General features: G+C 48.5%; 1 protein-coding gene across 5 annotated transcripts in view; it reads right to left on the bottom strand.

Moving 5' to 3' along the window:
• ADCK1 (aarF domain containing kinase 1) overlaps positions 1–18228 on the bottom strand; it is a 146929-nt gene that overhangs the window by 59869 nt on the left and 68832 nt on the right. For 3 of the 5 annotated variants that reach the window (XR_015768477.1, XR_015768476.1, XM_028102543.2), the window contains exons 5-6: positions 15323–15481; positions 4399–4557 (exon numbers count right to left, since the gene is read on the bottom strand). Coding sequence is in view for 2 of the 5 variants with exons in the window: in XM_028102543.2 (XP_027958344.1) it covers positions 4399–4557; positions 15323–15481 (318 nt within the window). In the remaining 3 variants the exon portion in view is untranslated. The remainder of the gene's footprint in view (positions 1–4398; positions 4558–15322; positions 15482–18228) is intronic. The other 2 variants (XR_015768478.1, XM_028102570.2) reach the window with 1 other exon arrangement.

Raw genomic sequence — 18228 nt, forward strand, 5'->3', positions numbered from 1 at the left:
AGGCTGCCTCCATCCAGAACCCGCCTCTGCCCCTTCCCGGAAGCCGTATAACTTTGGACAAATGGTTTAATCTCTCCAGCCTCAATTTCCCTGCTATTGACAAGGGGCTAATCATGGCCTTTCCCTCATGGGACTGTATAAGGATTAAGAAGTAAATACAAGCAAAGCACTTTAAAAAGTGTCTCACATAGCACAGGCACATAAAAAATATTAACTCCTACTAATTATTCTACACCAGCGGTTCTTCATCTTTGAGATTCATAGTAAGCCGTGGTGCTTCTCCAAAAGCATGCACATCTCTCAAGATCTGCCCACAATTTCTGGAGAGTCCCAGGATCCTTACCTTGACCTAAGAAGTGACCCCCTGAAGCGGGTGCACTCAGGAGAGGACTGCTTTACCTCTCCCTGCCTCCACATGTCCCGGCACACTCTCATCTCTTCTGGTCTCAAACCCTGTGCTGCTAAGGCTTCTCCCTCCTCCCTTGTCCCAGCTTTCCCCCAGGCTGGTCACAAACCTCACCACCTGCCCTGGCCCCTCCCCACAATACACAACAGACCCACAAATGCCCTGGTCTTGACCGTTCAGCCTGGCTGCCCTCTCACCCTCTCCCGGCCTCCCTGACCCCACACTTCCATTCGGTGCTCGTCCAAGGCTCAGAGATTTAGAGCTTAGGGCTGAGGTTATTAAACCCCACTGGAAGATGCCTCAAACACTGAGAGGTAAACTCTTCACTGAGGCTTAATTACGCACAGATGTTGTGATGGGATGCCCGTGTGCAAAGGCAATCTATCTCCAGTTTTAAGAGCTGAACTGGGTTCACACTGCAAAATTTGCTCCTCACTTGTTATGTGTTTAGGCAAAATTAATTACTCAGGAGCCTTAGTCACACCATTGTCTTAGGAACAGTGTGTGGGTTTTAGAAGCGGCAGGTCAAATTGTTACATTAATTATTTACCCATTTGGCATCCTCATTTCAGAAATTTGTGTTATTATTATTATTACATGTCTTGGTCTGGGAGATGCTAGTTGGCCCCAGCCAGAGGATGATTTGCTGTTTCCATGGGAACGGTGAAGGAGATAGTTCTGTTTGGTTCATAGTTCTGGTGCTGAGGAGCACCCTGCCAGCTAAGAGGCAACAGAATGTCCTCAAGCGAGCACCAGAGATGAAATCAGAAAATCTGGGCTGCAGCCCTGACTCCTCTAGTCTAAGACTGTCACCTGTAAGATGGGGTGATGGCTGTTGGAAGGATCCAATGTCATGGTACCTGCATAGCGTCCAGGGAAGCAGAAGAAACATTTAGTCAATATTGCCTACCCATTTGTACACTCAACACTTCTTGGAAGCCCCCTCTGAGCTCCTTATCCTGAGTAGAATGAAGTGCTTGCTCTTGGGCATCCACAGAAACATAGTCAAGTCTCTGTCACAGGCTGTACCTCTGTGCATGGCGCAGGCCTGGACTGCAGCAACATAGTGTGTCTGTGCCCCACTAGATGGGACTTTTTCTCAGGTAGGAGCCAACCATCTCTTTCTCAGCTAGGCCCCCCAACTCCTAACACAACAAGTTCAGGAAATGCTCAGGAAATGTGGGATAAAGCAGTGGAAGACATGGGAGATGCAAGCAGAAGCAAACATAGTTTAGACCCCATGGCACCATGCTAATGAGTTAGTATGAGTCCTTGTCTGAGAGGGCCACATTTTTATTGAATTGGTGGCTTGAACTTCAAGGCTGGGGCAGTGTTACCAGATCTAGTCTGCACCTGGGGATTTACAGGCACAAGAGGGTCTGCATGTCCAGATCTGTGATGGTCAGCAGAGGAAAAGGCAGTCACACATAGTACTGGAGGCATCCAGACAGACCTGACTCTCAGCTCACTCAAAGGGTCAAACTTGGCCAACGGCCACATCTTTCACCAACATCAGTGTGAAGACACTACACTGATCCACAGTTGTGGCTTTTTCCCCCATGATCTGAGCTTTAGGATTCTCAGGTGGCTAGGGTAGGTACAATCTCAGTCTCCCCATCTCTGTTAATAAATCTGGATAGCAGAAGTATAAACACTACCTCCATTTCTTATGATGTCTTCAGAAGCCACATGAACACTTTAGTCAAGAGCAAGAGACCTTCCCATTCAATGTACTGAGACCCCCCTCCCCAAGAAGAGCATGACCTGTTTGCTCTGGAACTAGCACCTGGAGCTCCTAACGGCTCTGTGACTTCCCTTCCCGCATGCTCCAGGATTCCTGTGAAGAGAGACGGGCTGATCTCTTCAAAGAGTTGAAAGTCAAGCTCTCTGGTACAGAGTACCAGAGGGGCCCAACCCCTTGTACCATGAAGAGGAACCCGCAGGGTAAGTGGGTCCAAGACCTGACAAGGACCAAATATGTTGTAAGAACAGTGGTGTTGGCGTGCATCTATCTAGGGAGAAGCACATGGAGCCCATGGGGAACATCAGGCCAATCCTCAAAGACCCATTGCAGTGCCGGCTCCTCAGCAGAGCCTGCCCTGCGCTGATCGACCACGGGACTCCCTTCCTCTGAACGGAGAGCACTTACCAGCAGGACCTCTTACAAAGCTGCTACTTTGTATCATTTGGTGGTGTTTCCCACAGTAAGTGTCTTCTATCCTCAGACAGGCAGTTCTATAATACTTGAAAACACAAATTTTTTCTAACGCCATTGATATATTAGGGAGGCAGTATGATCATAACGCAAATCTTGCATTGGCTCATGTGAGCTATCCTCCCCCAGAAGCATCATGTGAATGCAGGAAACTGCTTCCCGCCAGACTGCACGACACGGGCATACACAAAACACACACACCCCAGCATCACCACGGGTGTCATGAGTCCCTCCCATGCAGATCCGGCGTCACAACTTTCGTCCAATTCCAGATGACCGGCCTTCCACCACCTCACAATAATTCACAAGCGGCAACTGTTGATGCCCACCTTCACAAGCAGATGTCATGATAGAGGGCCATGTGCTCTGTGGTCTTACGTACTTCTTAGCCATTTAACATGCATAAAACTATGCTATTTCTAGTAGATTCCCACCTTCTTTTATTTTTTCATTTTTATTATTCCCACCAGTGCCTCAGGGGTGACACTGTTTTAAAGTTGCATTTTCTCTTTTGTGAATTGTCTCTTTTCGTTATTTTATTTTCTACTGAAGTATAATGAACAGTGTTACATTACTTACGGGGGGATGATTCAACAATTGTATACATTACTCAGTGCTCATCACAGTAAGTGGACTCCTAATCCCATTTATTTCACCCATCCCTCCATCCACCTCCCCTCTGGCAACCACCAATTTGTTCTCTGTATTTAGGTCCACTTTTTTGTTTGTCTTTTTTGTTTATTCATCTGTTTCTTAAATTCCATATACGAGTGAGATCATATGGCAATATGCCTTTCTCTGTCCAATTTATTTCACTTAGCACTACACGCCCTCCATCCATGTGGTCGCAAATGGCAAGAGCTCATTCTTTTTCATAGCTGAGTAATATTCCATTGTGTATATATCACATCTTCTTTGCCCATTCATCTGTGGATGGACACTTGGGTTGCTTCCACATCTTGGCTATTGTAAATAATGCAGTAATAAACACAAGGCTGCATCTATATGGATCATATGTTAGTTCTGTTTTCAGTTTTTTGAGGAACCTGCTTGCTCTTTCTGACAGCGGCTGCACCAATGTACATTCCCACTAAATGGGCACAAGGGTTCCTTTTTCTCCGCATCCTGGCCAACCCTTGTTACTTCTTGTCTTTTTGATTCTAGCCATTCTGACAAATGTAGGTGATATCTCACTGTGGTTTTGGTTTGCATTCCCCTGAAAATGAGTGAGGCTGAGCATCTTGTCATGTGTCTGTTGGCACTGTGGTAAGCCTAGCCCTATTTTCCCCATAAGCCCTGTGGTTTCTGTTGTGTGAGTCTGCCTACAATGGAGGTTTCTAGGAACACATACGTTGCATTTTAAGAGAACTGACTGTATATTAAACAAGGTAATAAATGTATAGTGTTAGAACAGCGCCAGAGCATGGTAGCATTAACTACCATCATCATTAAAGTCCTCATCCCGTGCTTCACAGAGGCAGAGACCACAGCTTAGTGGCCCTTGGGTAGCACTCGGTGTCTTAGAATTACAGATTATTCAATAAACATCTGTTTGGCTGATAGGTCAACAATCACACTTGGTATATCTTTGTAACGTTGCCCTCAAGAGCTTTAACGTGCAACACTAGGGACAAATCATTCAGGCTCGGAAAGAAGACTCGGGAAGGAGGCATCCCCACTCATGTCCTGCAAACGGGGGATGTTCAGGGCAGGGACCAGTCTTCCCCTGCACTCTCTCACCAGACCACCATGCCCCCCATTGCCCTGCCCCTCCTACCTTTAAGAAGTCAAAGTGTTTGAGCATTTGGGCCACTTTCTCAGCATTCCTCCCTTCATTGAGGAAATCCAGCTCCAAAGGCAGGTTCTTCTTGGCTTCATCCACCAGCCACATGAACTCAAACTCTGGAAACAGCTGCTTCACAGCCAGGACAAGCACCTGAAATCCACCGAACATCCCATCAGTCAGCCCATAGCACGTACCACAGGAGCTCCGTTCCCTGCCCTCCTGCCTGGGTCTGGGCATTGACAAGTCCCTAGGCCTCACCTGAAGCAAGGCCTCCCTGCTCCCGGGGGCCTATCCCTGTAGTTCAAATCCAAGATGAGAAGAGCCTAAGAGCTGCCAGCAGTAAGAACCCCCATATGCCAAGCACTCCCCGCGTGCCCAGTGCTGGGCCAAGCCCTTACATTATTATTCCACTCAGTCTTCACAACTCTGGGAGGTCTGCAGTATACCCTTATCCCTCATTTTACAGATGAGGAAGTCAAGGCTCTGAGAGGTTATATGACTGTCCCAAATTTGCCCAGCAAGGAAGCACAGAGACAGAATTCCACTTGAGTCCACCCAGCCCCCAAACCCTTGCTCTTGCTCACTTGCCGCCTGCTGCCTTGGCTGCACCCAGACTTGCTCCTCATGGTCCGGTTTACAAAGGGCAGGGAGGGTGCTGCAACTGTATGGCATTCTGTTCATTTCTTAAGCTGAGGGGTTGGTACCTGGGCGTTTATAATGTTGTTTTCTATACTTTTCGCATGTCTAAAATATTGCTTGGTAAAAAGCACATTGGAATAAGAAAACAAGGTTGGATTAGATAGGAGGAGTAAGAGATAAGGGAAGTGACCACTGGGATAAAAAGCTCAGGTTTCTGGCAATTTGGCCACATTATGGATTCTTGAGTGAGGACATGATGGAAAGCGGGATTTTAGTAGACTTACAGGCATTTATCAGTTTAATGATGTGAAATTAAACGTTCCTGGCAGAGAAAAGGAGCCCAGTGGCATCTGCAGAGCATGCCATGACCCCCACCATGGGCTGGGACTCAGTTCTGAGGCTGCCCCACACTGGGGCTCTGGATTCGAGAGAATCTGGAATGTTTGTGGATGATGGCTCTGCAATAGGTGACGAGGGTGAGGCCAGGAACATGGGAGATGCATTTCCCAAGAGAAACACAGAAAGGAACTCTCCTGTTCTACTTTAAGCCCTCCTTTCAGTGTTCAAAGTGACCAATCCTACCAGAAATTCTTGATATGGATTATAGTCCCAGTTCTCCAAGAATGCCCATCTCCATTCCCTGGTTATGCCAGACAGCAATGACAAGAATTAAAAAACCCTAGGGTGCCTGGGTGGCTCAGTCAGTTAAGCGTCTGCCTTTGGCTCAGGTCATGATCCCAGGGTCCTGGAATCGAGCTCCGCATCGGGCTCCCTGCTCAGCAAACTCAGGGAGTCTGCTTCTCCCTCTCCTTCCCACTCGTGCTCTCTCTCACTATCTCTGTCTCTCTCAAATAAATTTTTAAAAAAAGATTTATTAAAAAAAAGAATTAAAAAACCATGGGCCCATTGGTACCAAAAACTTACCCCATCTGTTGTGGACTGAATGTTTGTATCCCCCCAAATTCAATGCTGAAGCCCTAATCCCCAGGGTGATGGTGTTTGGAGATGGGGCCTTGGGGAGGTAACTAGGTTTCAATGAAGTCATGAAGGTGGGGACCCTATGATGGTTTTCACGTCCTGACAAGAAGAGGAAGAGACAGAGCTCTCTCTTCCACATAGGGGCACACAGGGAAGGTAGATCTTTTCAAGGCACAAAGTCCTCACCAGGAACTGAATTGGCCAGCACCCTGATCTTGGACTTTCAGCCTCCAGAACTACAAAAAATAAACATCTGTTTTTGTTTTTGTTTTTAAGAGAGAGTGTGAGAGCAGGTGTGAGTGGAGGGGGAGGGGCAGAGAAAGAGGGAAAATCTTAAGCAGGCTCCATGCCCAGCGAGGAGCCCAACACGGGGCTCGATCTCACAACTCTGAGATCATAACCTGAGCCGAAATCAAAAGTCAAACCCTTAACCAACTGAGCCACCCAGGTGCCCCTAAATGTCTTTTATTTAAGCCATCCACCCAGTCTATGGCATTTTGTTATAGCAGCCTGACCAGACTAAGATGCCATCCCATCTACCCAGAAGGACTCACTGAGCTCCAGCTATGAACCTCATCTTAAGCTTCCTTTTGCCCTGGCCTGTATGATGCCCAGCACTGTGATAGGCACATGCAATACAAAAGAAAGAGATCTAAAGCAGGGCCATTAACTACAAGGCATTTACGGCTTTGTCTTTAAACCCTGTGTCCTAGACGATGTACCAGATGCCATTCTAAAGGAATCGTCACACAAGATTATTATACTCAATTCCTATCAAAACCCTTTTTAATTACATTCGGCTGCAGTCTAATTTCTTTTAAGTCTTGTCTAGTCTTTCATGGGCTAGACCTGTGACCTTATGATAATTGATTTAGTTTATGTTTTGTTTCTGTTTGAGTCACACAAAGCTAGGCGGGAGAGGTGGCAACAGCAAGGCCCGACGGCATGTGTCAGGCCCAGGCAGTGGGGACCAACGGCCCCCAAGGCATCGCGTCTCATCACCATGCCCTCAGACGGCCCTCAGCTGCCACCAAAGGGGAGGCAGAGCTGGTGCATGGGGAAACAGACGCACTCACAGGGGCCAGGGCCAAGTGCACAGCTGACATCTGAAAACACCTGAATTCTATTCTCTGGGCTCCCAAGTTCAGGGAGAAACCTCTTGGACGTTTTGCTCCAGCCTCGATCCTAGAGGTTCTCACCCAGGAGGGACAAGGGAAGGAACCACAGTAAGGCTCAGTCATTCATTCAATCAAGAATTCCTGACTCCCTTGAGGCATCTGGGTGGCTCAGTAGTTAAGCGTCTGCCTTCGGCTCAGGTCATGATCCCGGGGTCTTGGGACCGAGCCCTGCATCGGGCTCCCTGCTCAGCAGGAAGCCTACTTCTCCCTCTCCCACACCCCCTGCTTGTGTTTCCTCTCTCGCTCTCTGTCAAATAAATAAAAAAATAAAATCTAAAAAAAAAAAAAAAATTCCTGACTCCCTCCTAGGTAATTACCCAGGGCCAACATGGGCGTACACAGGGAGCCACATGTACCCTAGTGGGGTCTCTACCCGGGGATGAGGCTTCTGGCCAAATGATAAATCCTCATGGTTTAATATATGGTCACTGTTATTTGTGAAATATCATTGCTATCCAAACAGCATTTGAAAGGGACTTTACAGATTTTTCTGTTACTAATCAATTATACAATTAGTCATTACTAGTACTATTGGTTATTATTAATACCTAATGTCATTAATCATAAAAAGCAAAGATTTGATTAATTGCTAATAACTAATTCGTAAACCAATTCATAACCCAAAAAACTTTACAGTACTCATAAAGCTGGTTTCTAAAGCACTGTGTGGGTAGTGGCTGAGTCACTCCCTTGGTTAATATGTGATGAGAGGGTCTGTTGGAATGGACGTCAGTGGTTCACTGCTTTATAAAAGGATACCCTCCCCTTTTATAGGAAGTCTACCAATTTGAAAACTTGATGCCAGCTATGAAGCCCAGAAAATGTACATACTCACATAATCTTGTACATAATTCAGGGGGGGTTACCAACCCCTTGAACTTCAAGGGCTGGGGGAGGGAAATGGGTCAGGTTAGGAGTCATCTGGTCCAAATCTAAAATGGTTTGGGTTGCTGCCATTAGAGACTTTTCTTGGCTGAGAAGAATAAAACAAAACTGTTTCACCTTCTGTTTTCATCCAATTCCCTTTCTAAAAGCCTGCCCTAAGCAGATTCATTTAAGTTTTTCCTTTTTGACAACAGCTGCAGTCAACTAAAATAAAACAGGTGTTGTTATCAATTTGGCTTTTTGATTTTTCTCCCAAAATGTATCTTCTCCATAAAATTCTTCCAACAGCCAATGTTTCCACCAGTGCCTAGCACGTACTCTATATTCAGCAGATGTTTACTGAATATTCACGTGAATAACTGAGTGAATAAATGAGTGAATAAATGAACATTTCAAAGGGTTAGTCTTCTCCCTGGAGATGATTATATGTTCACATGTGTCTTACTCAAATAAATTAAGTTTTTCTATTTCTGAGGTTTCAGTGGGGAAAGGGATTACCTCTGAATTTTCAGTGACCACAGTTTTGGAATGCCTGAGAATTTTCTACGTGATGTGAAACCTTATGAGTCAATCAAGGTATGTTCAACAATTAACATTTCCTTCAAGGTAGAACAATGAAATTATTTTCCTATAGGGTCATTGGCTCACAGGAGGAAAAATCAATTGTAAGCCACACAGAAATATAATGGAAAAAAGTCACATAAAAGTTTGGAAACTAGTGACTGCTATTCATAATAACAAAAAAAAAAAGGAAATTGTTATTAGTAGTACCTACCCCATACCAGGCACTGTGCTATGAGGCACTTTATAAACATGCTCTCATTTAATCTTCTTCTTGCCCATTTTACAGAAAAAGAAACTGGTTCCTGGAGGTTAAAGCATTTCTCAAGGTCACAGCTTGTCATTTCAAATGCGGGACTTGGACCCAGGGTTTTTTCACTCCTTTCTTTACACAGCCCTGACTCATGCAATGCAACACAGCATAATACAATAGGAAGTGTGAGATAAGGTGTAAAAAAAAACCGTTGTGGACTGTTAAAACTGCAACCGAAGTAAGACTGACTATTATTAAGTTATTATATCTTATAAAAGAAATAATGCTCTCTGGGAAAACAGCATGCTAAATAGAACGCCTGCACGGATCCGAACTGGTAAAAATGGATGTTCGACAAGGATCAAAAATCAATTCAGAGTGATGTAAATAGCTTGCCATTCGTGGGGTTTATCTTTGTTCCGATAAGTTATTAAAGTGCACACTTTTTACAAAACAGAATTATAGGGTGGAGAGAAGCTTCCATGGGATAGTCTACATCTCTGGGGTTTTTTAATGTATTTTAGAAAATAAAATCAGCTGTTAGAGTCTGTGCCAACACAAACATTACCTAGCCACCCACTGTTCAATCAACACATTCAGAAAAGAAACAAGATGACAGACAAGCGTGCACTAAAAATGTTGTTCAAAAAACGTCAACGACATGACCATCACAGGTCTTTATTTTTAGAGACCCTTGGCATGGGCCAGATGGTATCAAACAGCGGATTCGATTCTGGTGCTCAGACCAGAGTCCCACCCCCGTGTGGGAGAGTGCCCTGGGGACAGGTGGTACATGGAGAGCAGGAGTTAGATGCTTTAGGGGTTGACAGAGCAAGGGAGTATTCATCATCAATTCCAGAAGCTTACGAGATAACAGGGAGTGATACAGGGTGGTGCTACTGGGAGCTGGGGATTATGGCTTTCCCACCAGCTCGCAGGCCCTCTGAGTCCTGCCGTGCTCTCTGACAGTGAGAACAACAGTGAGGTCTAGCCGGCTGAGCTCCCTGCTACTGTGGGCAAGAGCTGGGGCAAAGCCAGCCCGCCAGCAGACGAACAGACTCTGCCTTGTCAGTTCACCCCTTCCTGCTGAATCATTGTTCCAATCTCTGGGCCCAATTAGTCTGGCTCTGGACAGCTACTCAAATCAATAAGAGTCACTGGCCACGCATCTAGAAGTAGAGTTGCCCCAACTATTAAAGGACAATATCAGGTGATAATGACAAAGCTGAAAAACACCCTTGGCTGTGCCTTTCTCTTTTGTGCAAAGTCACCAACACCGTCAGGTGCATCAAACACCATTTACCGAAACTTGGCTCCCACCCTCCTGCCATCATTCAACAGTCCATCCAAGAGACTGTCCCCTGCCCCAAGAGGAGCGCCAGGTGCACAGGAGACACAAAACACGAAGGTGGCATGTGCTAGTAGGTGCCAACCCAAAAGCCATTTCCCTCACCTTCCTGGCTAACAAAACCCCAATTCTGTGCATCTTTCGTGTCCTTCGAGGAAGGCAGGCCTTAAGCTAAGAAGGTGAATCATGATCAGTCTCATGTCTCTCACCGAGACTGATTTAGACGTGGGCATGTGGCCTACTTTTGGCCAATGAGAAATGAAGGAAATGCTATTGAGGGGCTCCTTTTTGATAAGGAATATGAGGGAAGAAACAGGCCCTCTTTGGCACTGGATGTCATCTACCTGTCACAGCAGGAACTGCCGCAGCTGTTTTGGTTCCATGAGGAGCACTACCCAGAAGGGCAAGCCAGAGTAGAAGACAAAAGAAACCTGGGTCCCTAGAAACCACAGTGAAGTGCTGGATCAGTCAACCTTGGAACAGTCAACACTACTTCTAGGTGTCTTAAAATGTGACTTAATATAGGTTACTATGATTTACCCTGCTTTTAGTTGGATTTTTCTGGTACCTGCAGCCTAAAGCATCTTAACCGATAGAACCAGTAGCAGTCCTCCACCTCCTCACTCTCAAAAGCCTCACCCCCAGACCTGTCTTTACAGCAGATATGTATTTGAATTTAGCAGCTCACCTCTTCAACTGCAAATATTCAAAGGTTACACCTATGAGTCACTCTCTCCTTAGTATGAATTACTCTAGTCAGATTATCTTCCTCTCAAGACAATGCTGGGGGGCATCACAGAGTTGGAGAAGAAAGAGGGACAACAGCGGGCAGTGGGAGTGAGGCATGAGGATGCAAAGTACCTGGAGATGTCATAAAAGGAAGCACCAGAAAGCTACGCTTTTCCTCACCCTGTCTCCAAGCTGCTGGTGGCTAAGGTGGCCCTAATGCCCCCCTTGAAATCACTCTTCTCCCACTAACACACACAAGAACCTCTCTGGGGTTTGCATTCCTAAACCCAAGGTACTATTCCAGGTCAGAACTCAGGAACAAAATTATAAGACTCATTTCAAATATCAAACGAAATGAGCTTTCCAGTTAGGCTCTATCTTCGTTTTACAGAGAAGGCTAAGCCAGGGAGGATGTTCTCCACCGGAGACCAAGCCCAGCGACAAGGCAGCACCATCGGTGATGCTGTTAAGGCTGACGGTGCACGGAGGTGGTGACCTCGGCCTCAGGCACTGTTCACGAGCCCCTCTGTACTCCGCACTCGGCTGCCAGGCCGTACTTCCCAAGGAAACCATCCGATGCTTATCTCCAGGAGTAAGACGCCAAATCTTTATTAGCGCTATTATTGCTATTGACCTGCCGGCAGCCATCACTTAGGGAGTCAGCGAGGCTCTGCGTAGAGAAACGGTGTCAGCTGTCCTTCCAGCCCAAGTGGGTCCTGATGGCACTGCTGGGGAGAGGCAGGTTCCTCCCTGACACAGGAGTGGCTGCCAGGTCTCAGGACACCCCGGGATGCTCCGAGACTCCCAATTCACTCCCAGTTCACTCCCAACCATGGCTGTTGCGTAGCCACTGACAGGTGCTCCAGAAAACTCAGGTTTCCAGATAGAAGCCCGGTGCCACTCAGGAACCCTGCTCCCGAGCCCTGGTCAGCTCCCTTTCCATCACACAGAGCAGCTATTCCAAACCTTCACCCCCATCCCCGGCCTCCAATGCCACCTCCTACCCCCTCATTCTCAGCAGATGGTCTTGCCTCCTACTGCAGTGAAAAAAATAGGGCTATCAGGCTGGTACAACTCAGCTGCCACTTTCCCTCCGCCATCCCCTTCTGCCCCCTCATCTGTGTGCAGCCTCACCACCTTCCTCTGGGCTCCGAACAAAGGCTGACCGAGGCTAATACTTCCACCCAGGTCCTTACAGCCTGATCCCTGGAGTCTCCCCCAGGACCACACCTGTCAGTTACTTCTCTCTCCTGGATCTCAGCGCCCCCCCCCCACTCCATGGACACCCTCCCCATTAGTGACAGCCTGCTCCAGTCCCCGCCTCTAATCGTGTGCTTTGTTCTAAGTACCATAGGACCCTCCCCACTGTGACCTGAGTGACAACCATCTCTACTCCCTGGGGCCTCAGTTTACCCCCAGCCCCTCATCCCATTCTCCTTGCTCACCCCAAAGACTCTCAATCACCAAATCTGAGAGGCCTTTTCCCGAGCTTTCCTAATTTTATCTCCCATTTGACAACACTGAGTAGTTCTGGCAGACTGTCTTTTCCCAAACGGCTGCAACAATACCTCCCATTCTGATGCTCTTCTAGAACCTGGTCATGCCCCCATCAAGAAGTAGAGTATTCCCCAACCCTTTAAACTAAGGGAGCCTCTGTGACTCTTGTTCTTACCAGCAGAGTAAGGACAAAGTAGTGCTATGTGCCTGCCAAGGCTAGGTCATACAACGGTCATGTGCTTTCCACCTGATTCTCATGGGACACTCACTCTCGGAACCCAGCCGCCACGCTGTGAGGAAGCCCCAACAGCTGTGGAGAGGCCACCTGGAAGGACCCAAGGCCCTGTCCCCAGCCCCAGCTGGGCTGCCAGCCATGTGAGTGAGCCACCTGGAAGTGGATCTTCTGGTTCTGTGAGACCACCCAGCCGGCACCACTCGGAACTCGTGAGTCTCTCCACCAAGCCCTGCCCAGATTGCAGATTCATGAGCAAAACACATGCCTGCTGTTTTAAGCTGCTCTCTTCTCTATCTCTCTTCTTGAAATTATTTCCACGGAATATAGCAGCACTGCTCAGTTCTGCTTCTCCTCCAGTCTCTCTGGCCATGCCTTCTCCGTTCCTCCAGGAGCTTAACTTCCTGGGCGTACTCCCTCGATGGCGGTATTCCTCCCAGCTCTCCCCTTGTCCTCTCCTTTTCTCTTCGCTCCATCCTTCCAAGTGACCTCAACTACTCCCCCAGATTCACCTGCCTACCATGAGGCCCCTTGCTACTAAATCCCACATCTGTAGTCGCAGCCCGAATGCAGACCAGCAGAGCAATCCCAATCCAAATCTCCTGACGGCAGTATCTGAGCTCTCCTGGTGGTTCTACCACCCATTGCACCCAGCTCGGAGATCATCCTGACCCCACTGCTCTCATAAGGAACTGCATTTTCCATCTAGGCTTGGCCCATGGGCAACACTGGTGGAACACTGGGGGAGAGAAGGAGGTGGAAACCTGCCACCTCAAACAGCATCCACGGCTCCACCTCCCAGGTGATGGGCCCTGAGGCTGTGTGTGATCCACCTCCCAAAGGACCAGCCCGCCCTGGGCCAGCTCTACCAGGTGACCTCAGCTCCCGGGCTCCGGAGAACCACCTCTTCTCCTCATCCCTCCACCTTGAGGGTGGCAGTGGCTTCGGCCGTTGGTAACTGTCTCGCCGTCCCATTTGGCCTCTCTGCAATTTCATCCCCTGGGAGCCCCATTTTCTCTTTTAAATTCCCTCTGTTGTTAATACCTAGCGTAATTTTGTTTCTTCCCAACTGGACCCTGATTGATACACTGGTTAAAGGCACCCAAATTTAATCATTTAAGCTGGAAACCTACAATTTGTTTTATTCTCCTCCCATTCATTCCTACCAGTATTTGCCTCCACCCCATGGAGAGCTGCTCACAAAGTCCTGATGACTCTGCCCCTCGAGCCCATCCCTCCTCTTCAACTCCCACTACACTGCCCTGGGTCACATCATTATTTTTGGCTCAGACCAGTGCAGCAGCCCCTCCATTAGTCTCCCTGGCTACAGTCTTTCTGCCTTCCAGTACATCCTACAGACTGCCGATAGACTTTTGTTTCTAATGTACATCTGATCTCGACATTCCCGATTTAAAATTCTTAAATGGTTCCCCACTGACTACAGGAGAGAATCGGATCTGCTCAGTTCCACAGATGATCTATATTTGCTGTGTATACTGTTCTATGCCTTAGCCTGGAAGATCAGGCCCTCCATGTTGTCCTGCCTACCTTCCCAGCCCCATCTGCAACCACTCCCAGCCGTACCACCTGAACCAGCTCAAGTTCTTCTCCAAGCCCACCCTGTTGCTCTAAGACTGGGTCTTCACACAGGCTCAGCTATCCTTCCCCTGCCCCACTGTCTCACCGGGCCCTCCGTGAAGCCCCGCCCCCAACAGACCAGACAGGGCTGAGGGCACCAGGCAAACCCCCTTTGGCAGAACTCACATCCCCACACTGTGACTGTTCATGTCCAGACCTGCCCTTCCACTAAACAGGGAAACCCCCCCGGGGAGGAAGATGAAGCTCCCTCACTCCTGTGTCCCCAGCACCCATCTAGTGCTTAGTGCAAAAGAGAACTTCCATGCGTGTGCAAAGCTTACTCAGGGTGAGCTGAGGAAACAGACCGAGTCCAGAATGGGGAAAGAGAACAGGGGAAGGCAGCCTGCAGAGAAGGGGCGGGACACGCTGGCACGTTAAATGCCTGCCCTCCTGGGCCGGGTGCTGACCACCGCCCAGCCAGCGCGCAGCTCACCCTCCCTCACTCCAGCGACAGAGCTAGAGAAGTCCAGAGACACTGTCTCCACCGGGGCTTTTCCCAGGAACATTTTTAGGTAGACAAACTTGTTCACTCAGAACAGGAGATAAGCAAACATGGAATCTGCGTAAATATTTCTATGTGATCCTGTCATTTTTACATCCCGTGGTTGACCACATGCTCCCTTTTGTTATCATTTAACAAAGTAAGATGTAACTTTTCTGCCCCCAAGGAAATCACTTTTAGTTCATCTCATTTCTTCAACATCCACCTCATTGGCCCCAGCAGCTGTTCATCGTGTTCTGAGACCATCCCCAGATAGTTCCTAGGAACAAATAAAGACGAACTGACCAACCCAGCCATGGGTCCCCCAGTCACAGCACTGTCATGATGCCTCCTTTGTCATGGTCTCAAGCTTTCCTCTCCCACCCTGCTGTTCAAAGGGTCACACTCCACCCAGCTGCCTTGAACCAGTGTCACCAAAGCCACCTAGTTTCCAGAGAAATATAAAATGAGGACCAAGGAAGGGGCAGGCTCTCACCTCCATCAGGAGAATGTCCTTTGAGCTCTGAGCCTGCACCTTTGGATGCTGGACCTTCACGGCCACTGTCCGCCCATCACGCAGCACCGCCTTGTGGACCTGGGCCAGGGAGGCGGCCCCCAGAGGGGTGTCATCAAAGCTCACAAACAAATCCTGAATCTGTCAAAGAGTGGAGAGAGAATGGAGCAATTAAGATGACTCAGTTCAGTGAGAGGGGATGGGCCGGGCCAGGGCTGCCTGATGTCCCCCAATAGATTTTCTGCTCTACCAGTTGTACGCCAACCCAATGCCTTGCCTGGGCTCTTTACTGCCATGGAGATTCACAGCAGGCATATGGAGGGAATGAGAGAGAAAACACACATGGAGGGTGTGTCCTCATACGCATGCCTGGGTGCCCTGAGCACCTCCGATTCAAGGCCAAAGAAGTGCTGTCTAGAATGTTCAGAACTGAGGACCATCTGCTCATTTAATTATGCACCATTGCACCCCTGGGGCTGTTACATATGCACATGAGATCAAGAGTTAACAGAACCTGGGCCCCAGGCAGCCCAATACAGGGATCAGATATTCCAACCCACCAACATGGGAGAGCTCAAGGGACCCCAGTTTGGAGGTTCTAAACCCAGTAGCCATCTCTTGTTCCTGCCTGAACAGCAGGCTCAACACGGGTCCCCCAGCCCACCCTTGGCCTGACCACCTGGCAGAGACCCCTGGGGTGCACACCCCAGCCTCACTTTTGGTCCCCACCTGTAATGCCACCCAAAGGTGGCCTGGGGCAGATCCCTTGCCCTTTCTCTACAAAATGGAATATGTGTTCCTTACTCTTCTGTCTTCTCTTCCCTTCTTCCTTCCCTCCTTCCCTCTTAGAAATGCCATACCAAATTTTCCTGAAGGAAAAAAAGTCTTTCTGACTTGAGTGATCACACCGACATGGTCCAGACACGAATATTCTACCAGATGGGAAGGAGACTCTCAAAAGCCTTTTGCAAAAATGTCCAAGGCTGAAATTCTCACTCCCTCCATTTCTTGAAGTCCTGTATAGCTTCCCAATCCTAGAAGATCCAGACATTCACACACACACACACACACACACACACACACATATACGTGTACACGCAGGATTAGTCCCATGGCCCTCCTTCTCACATCCCCCAGGCTCTCACGCTGAGGCCCATTCAGTCCATGCCCCAGCTTCCCCTGACCCCCGCTTCTGCAGCAGGCACTCTCTCCTGCCCCTCAGCCCCCTCCTCCCCTTGGACTTCAGCAGTCAGATGACCCTTGGCCACCATCCCATCCCTCTGCTTGCTAGGCTGCACTGGCACCTTGCTAATCTCCCTCATAAATCACTCCCTCCAGTCCTGTCATCATTTTGTAGCTTTCACTAAACTCCATCCCATTCATCAGCATCCTTCGGAGGCCAAAGGTCCAGGCAACATGGGAGGGGCCCACACTTCTCTGTCACGGGAGATGGGTATAGATTGGCTTCCCTTCTTCTTCACTGGGTATTTTATTTGTGCCCCTCCCAGTGCCTACCTCCCCCACCCTCCTTCCCCAACCACATACTTGTCTTTTTCCCTCCCTCCTAGGTTCGAGGTTCCCTGAGGACCAGACTCTCCCCATGTCAATCATCCTGGGTCTCTCCCTTTATCCTAGACTTGGGCTTGGCTTGGGAGAATGAAAGAACCACCATCCTTGTAGACCCCATTAGAACATCAGCTTCAAATGTGCAGAGATTTTTGTCTGTCTTGTTAGCTGCTGAATTCCCTGTGCTTAGAATAGCACCAGAGGGACACCTGGATGGCTCAGTTAGTTAAGCGTCTGCCTTAGGCTCAGGTCATGATCTCGGGGTCCTGGGATCCAGCCCCGCATCAGGTTCCCTGCTCAGTGGGGAGTCTGCTTCTCCCTCTCCCTCTGCTGCTCTCCCTGCTCATCCTCTCTCTCTCTCTCTCCCCCCTCAAATAAATAAAACCTTAAAAAAAAAAAAAAAAAAAGAATAGCACCTGAACTAGTTGGTGGCAAATACGTATTTGTTGAAAGACTGAATCCACTATTCTCTCCCTTGGAGAGGAACCGAATCAACTCTTTCTTCCTTTTCAAATGGCTGGACCTTCCTACTCCCACACACCTACTAGTCTAAAGGCCTCCAATGTAAAAGCACATGTCTTGTATGGGATTTACCCAGGTGGACCCCACCTATTACACCAGCGTGGGTGTGAGACCCCAGTCTGGCCAATCAGAACCCTGAATACCCTGGGTCACGCTGACTGGTTCAGAGATGGACACGTGACCCAAGTGATCCAATCAGACTCAAGTATTTCACTTTTGTTTGAACTGTGGGAGAAAAGATTCTTTCTCTCTGCTGAACTTGAAGGTAAAAATTGAACCTGAAGCCTGGAGCTACCAGGAGTCCCAGAGTAGCAACAAAGAGGAAAGCAGAGCCAAGAGACAGAGAGAGCGAATCTTGGTCACCATGGTTGGGCCCCTTGATCTAGCCATGCCTGAATACCCACCCCATATTTCCCTTTTTTGCTTAAGTCAGTTTGAGTTGTTTTCTGTCACACAGGACTGAAGGGGCTCTGACTGTAGTTCTTGGGCCCCATCTGGGTTAGAAAAAAGAAACATGGGCATGGTGCCCAGCACCCTCAAGAGGCTCAGTAAGTGTCAGTTCCTTTCCCTCCCCTCCCCCCTCCTCTCAGTGTCCTCTTGCTGGGACAGGGATCCAGGAATAGAAGAGAGGTAGACTTCAGCAACATTCCCAGCCATTTCCCAGCCATTACATAATGAAATGAACAAGAACTGCCTTTAGAAACCGTCTGGTTGTTCCTGAAGGAGCACCAAGGAGAATGCTTTCTGGGGCAGATCTGCGAACTCAGACCCTCTCCTCCCAGGCAGCTGGAATGACCCCA

This window comes from Eumetopias jubatus, unplaced genomic scaffold (genome assembly GCF_037043125.1).
Source record: "Eumetopias jubatus isolate StellerSeaLion01/CBP00866 unplaced genomic scaffold, mEumJub1_p1.0 scaffold_7, whole genome shotgun sequence".
Taxonomy (NCBI): domain Eukaryota; kingdom Metazoa; phylum Chordata; class Mammalia; order Carnivora; family Otariidae; genus Eumetopias; species Eumetopias jubatus.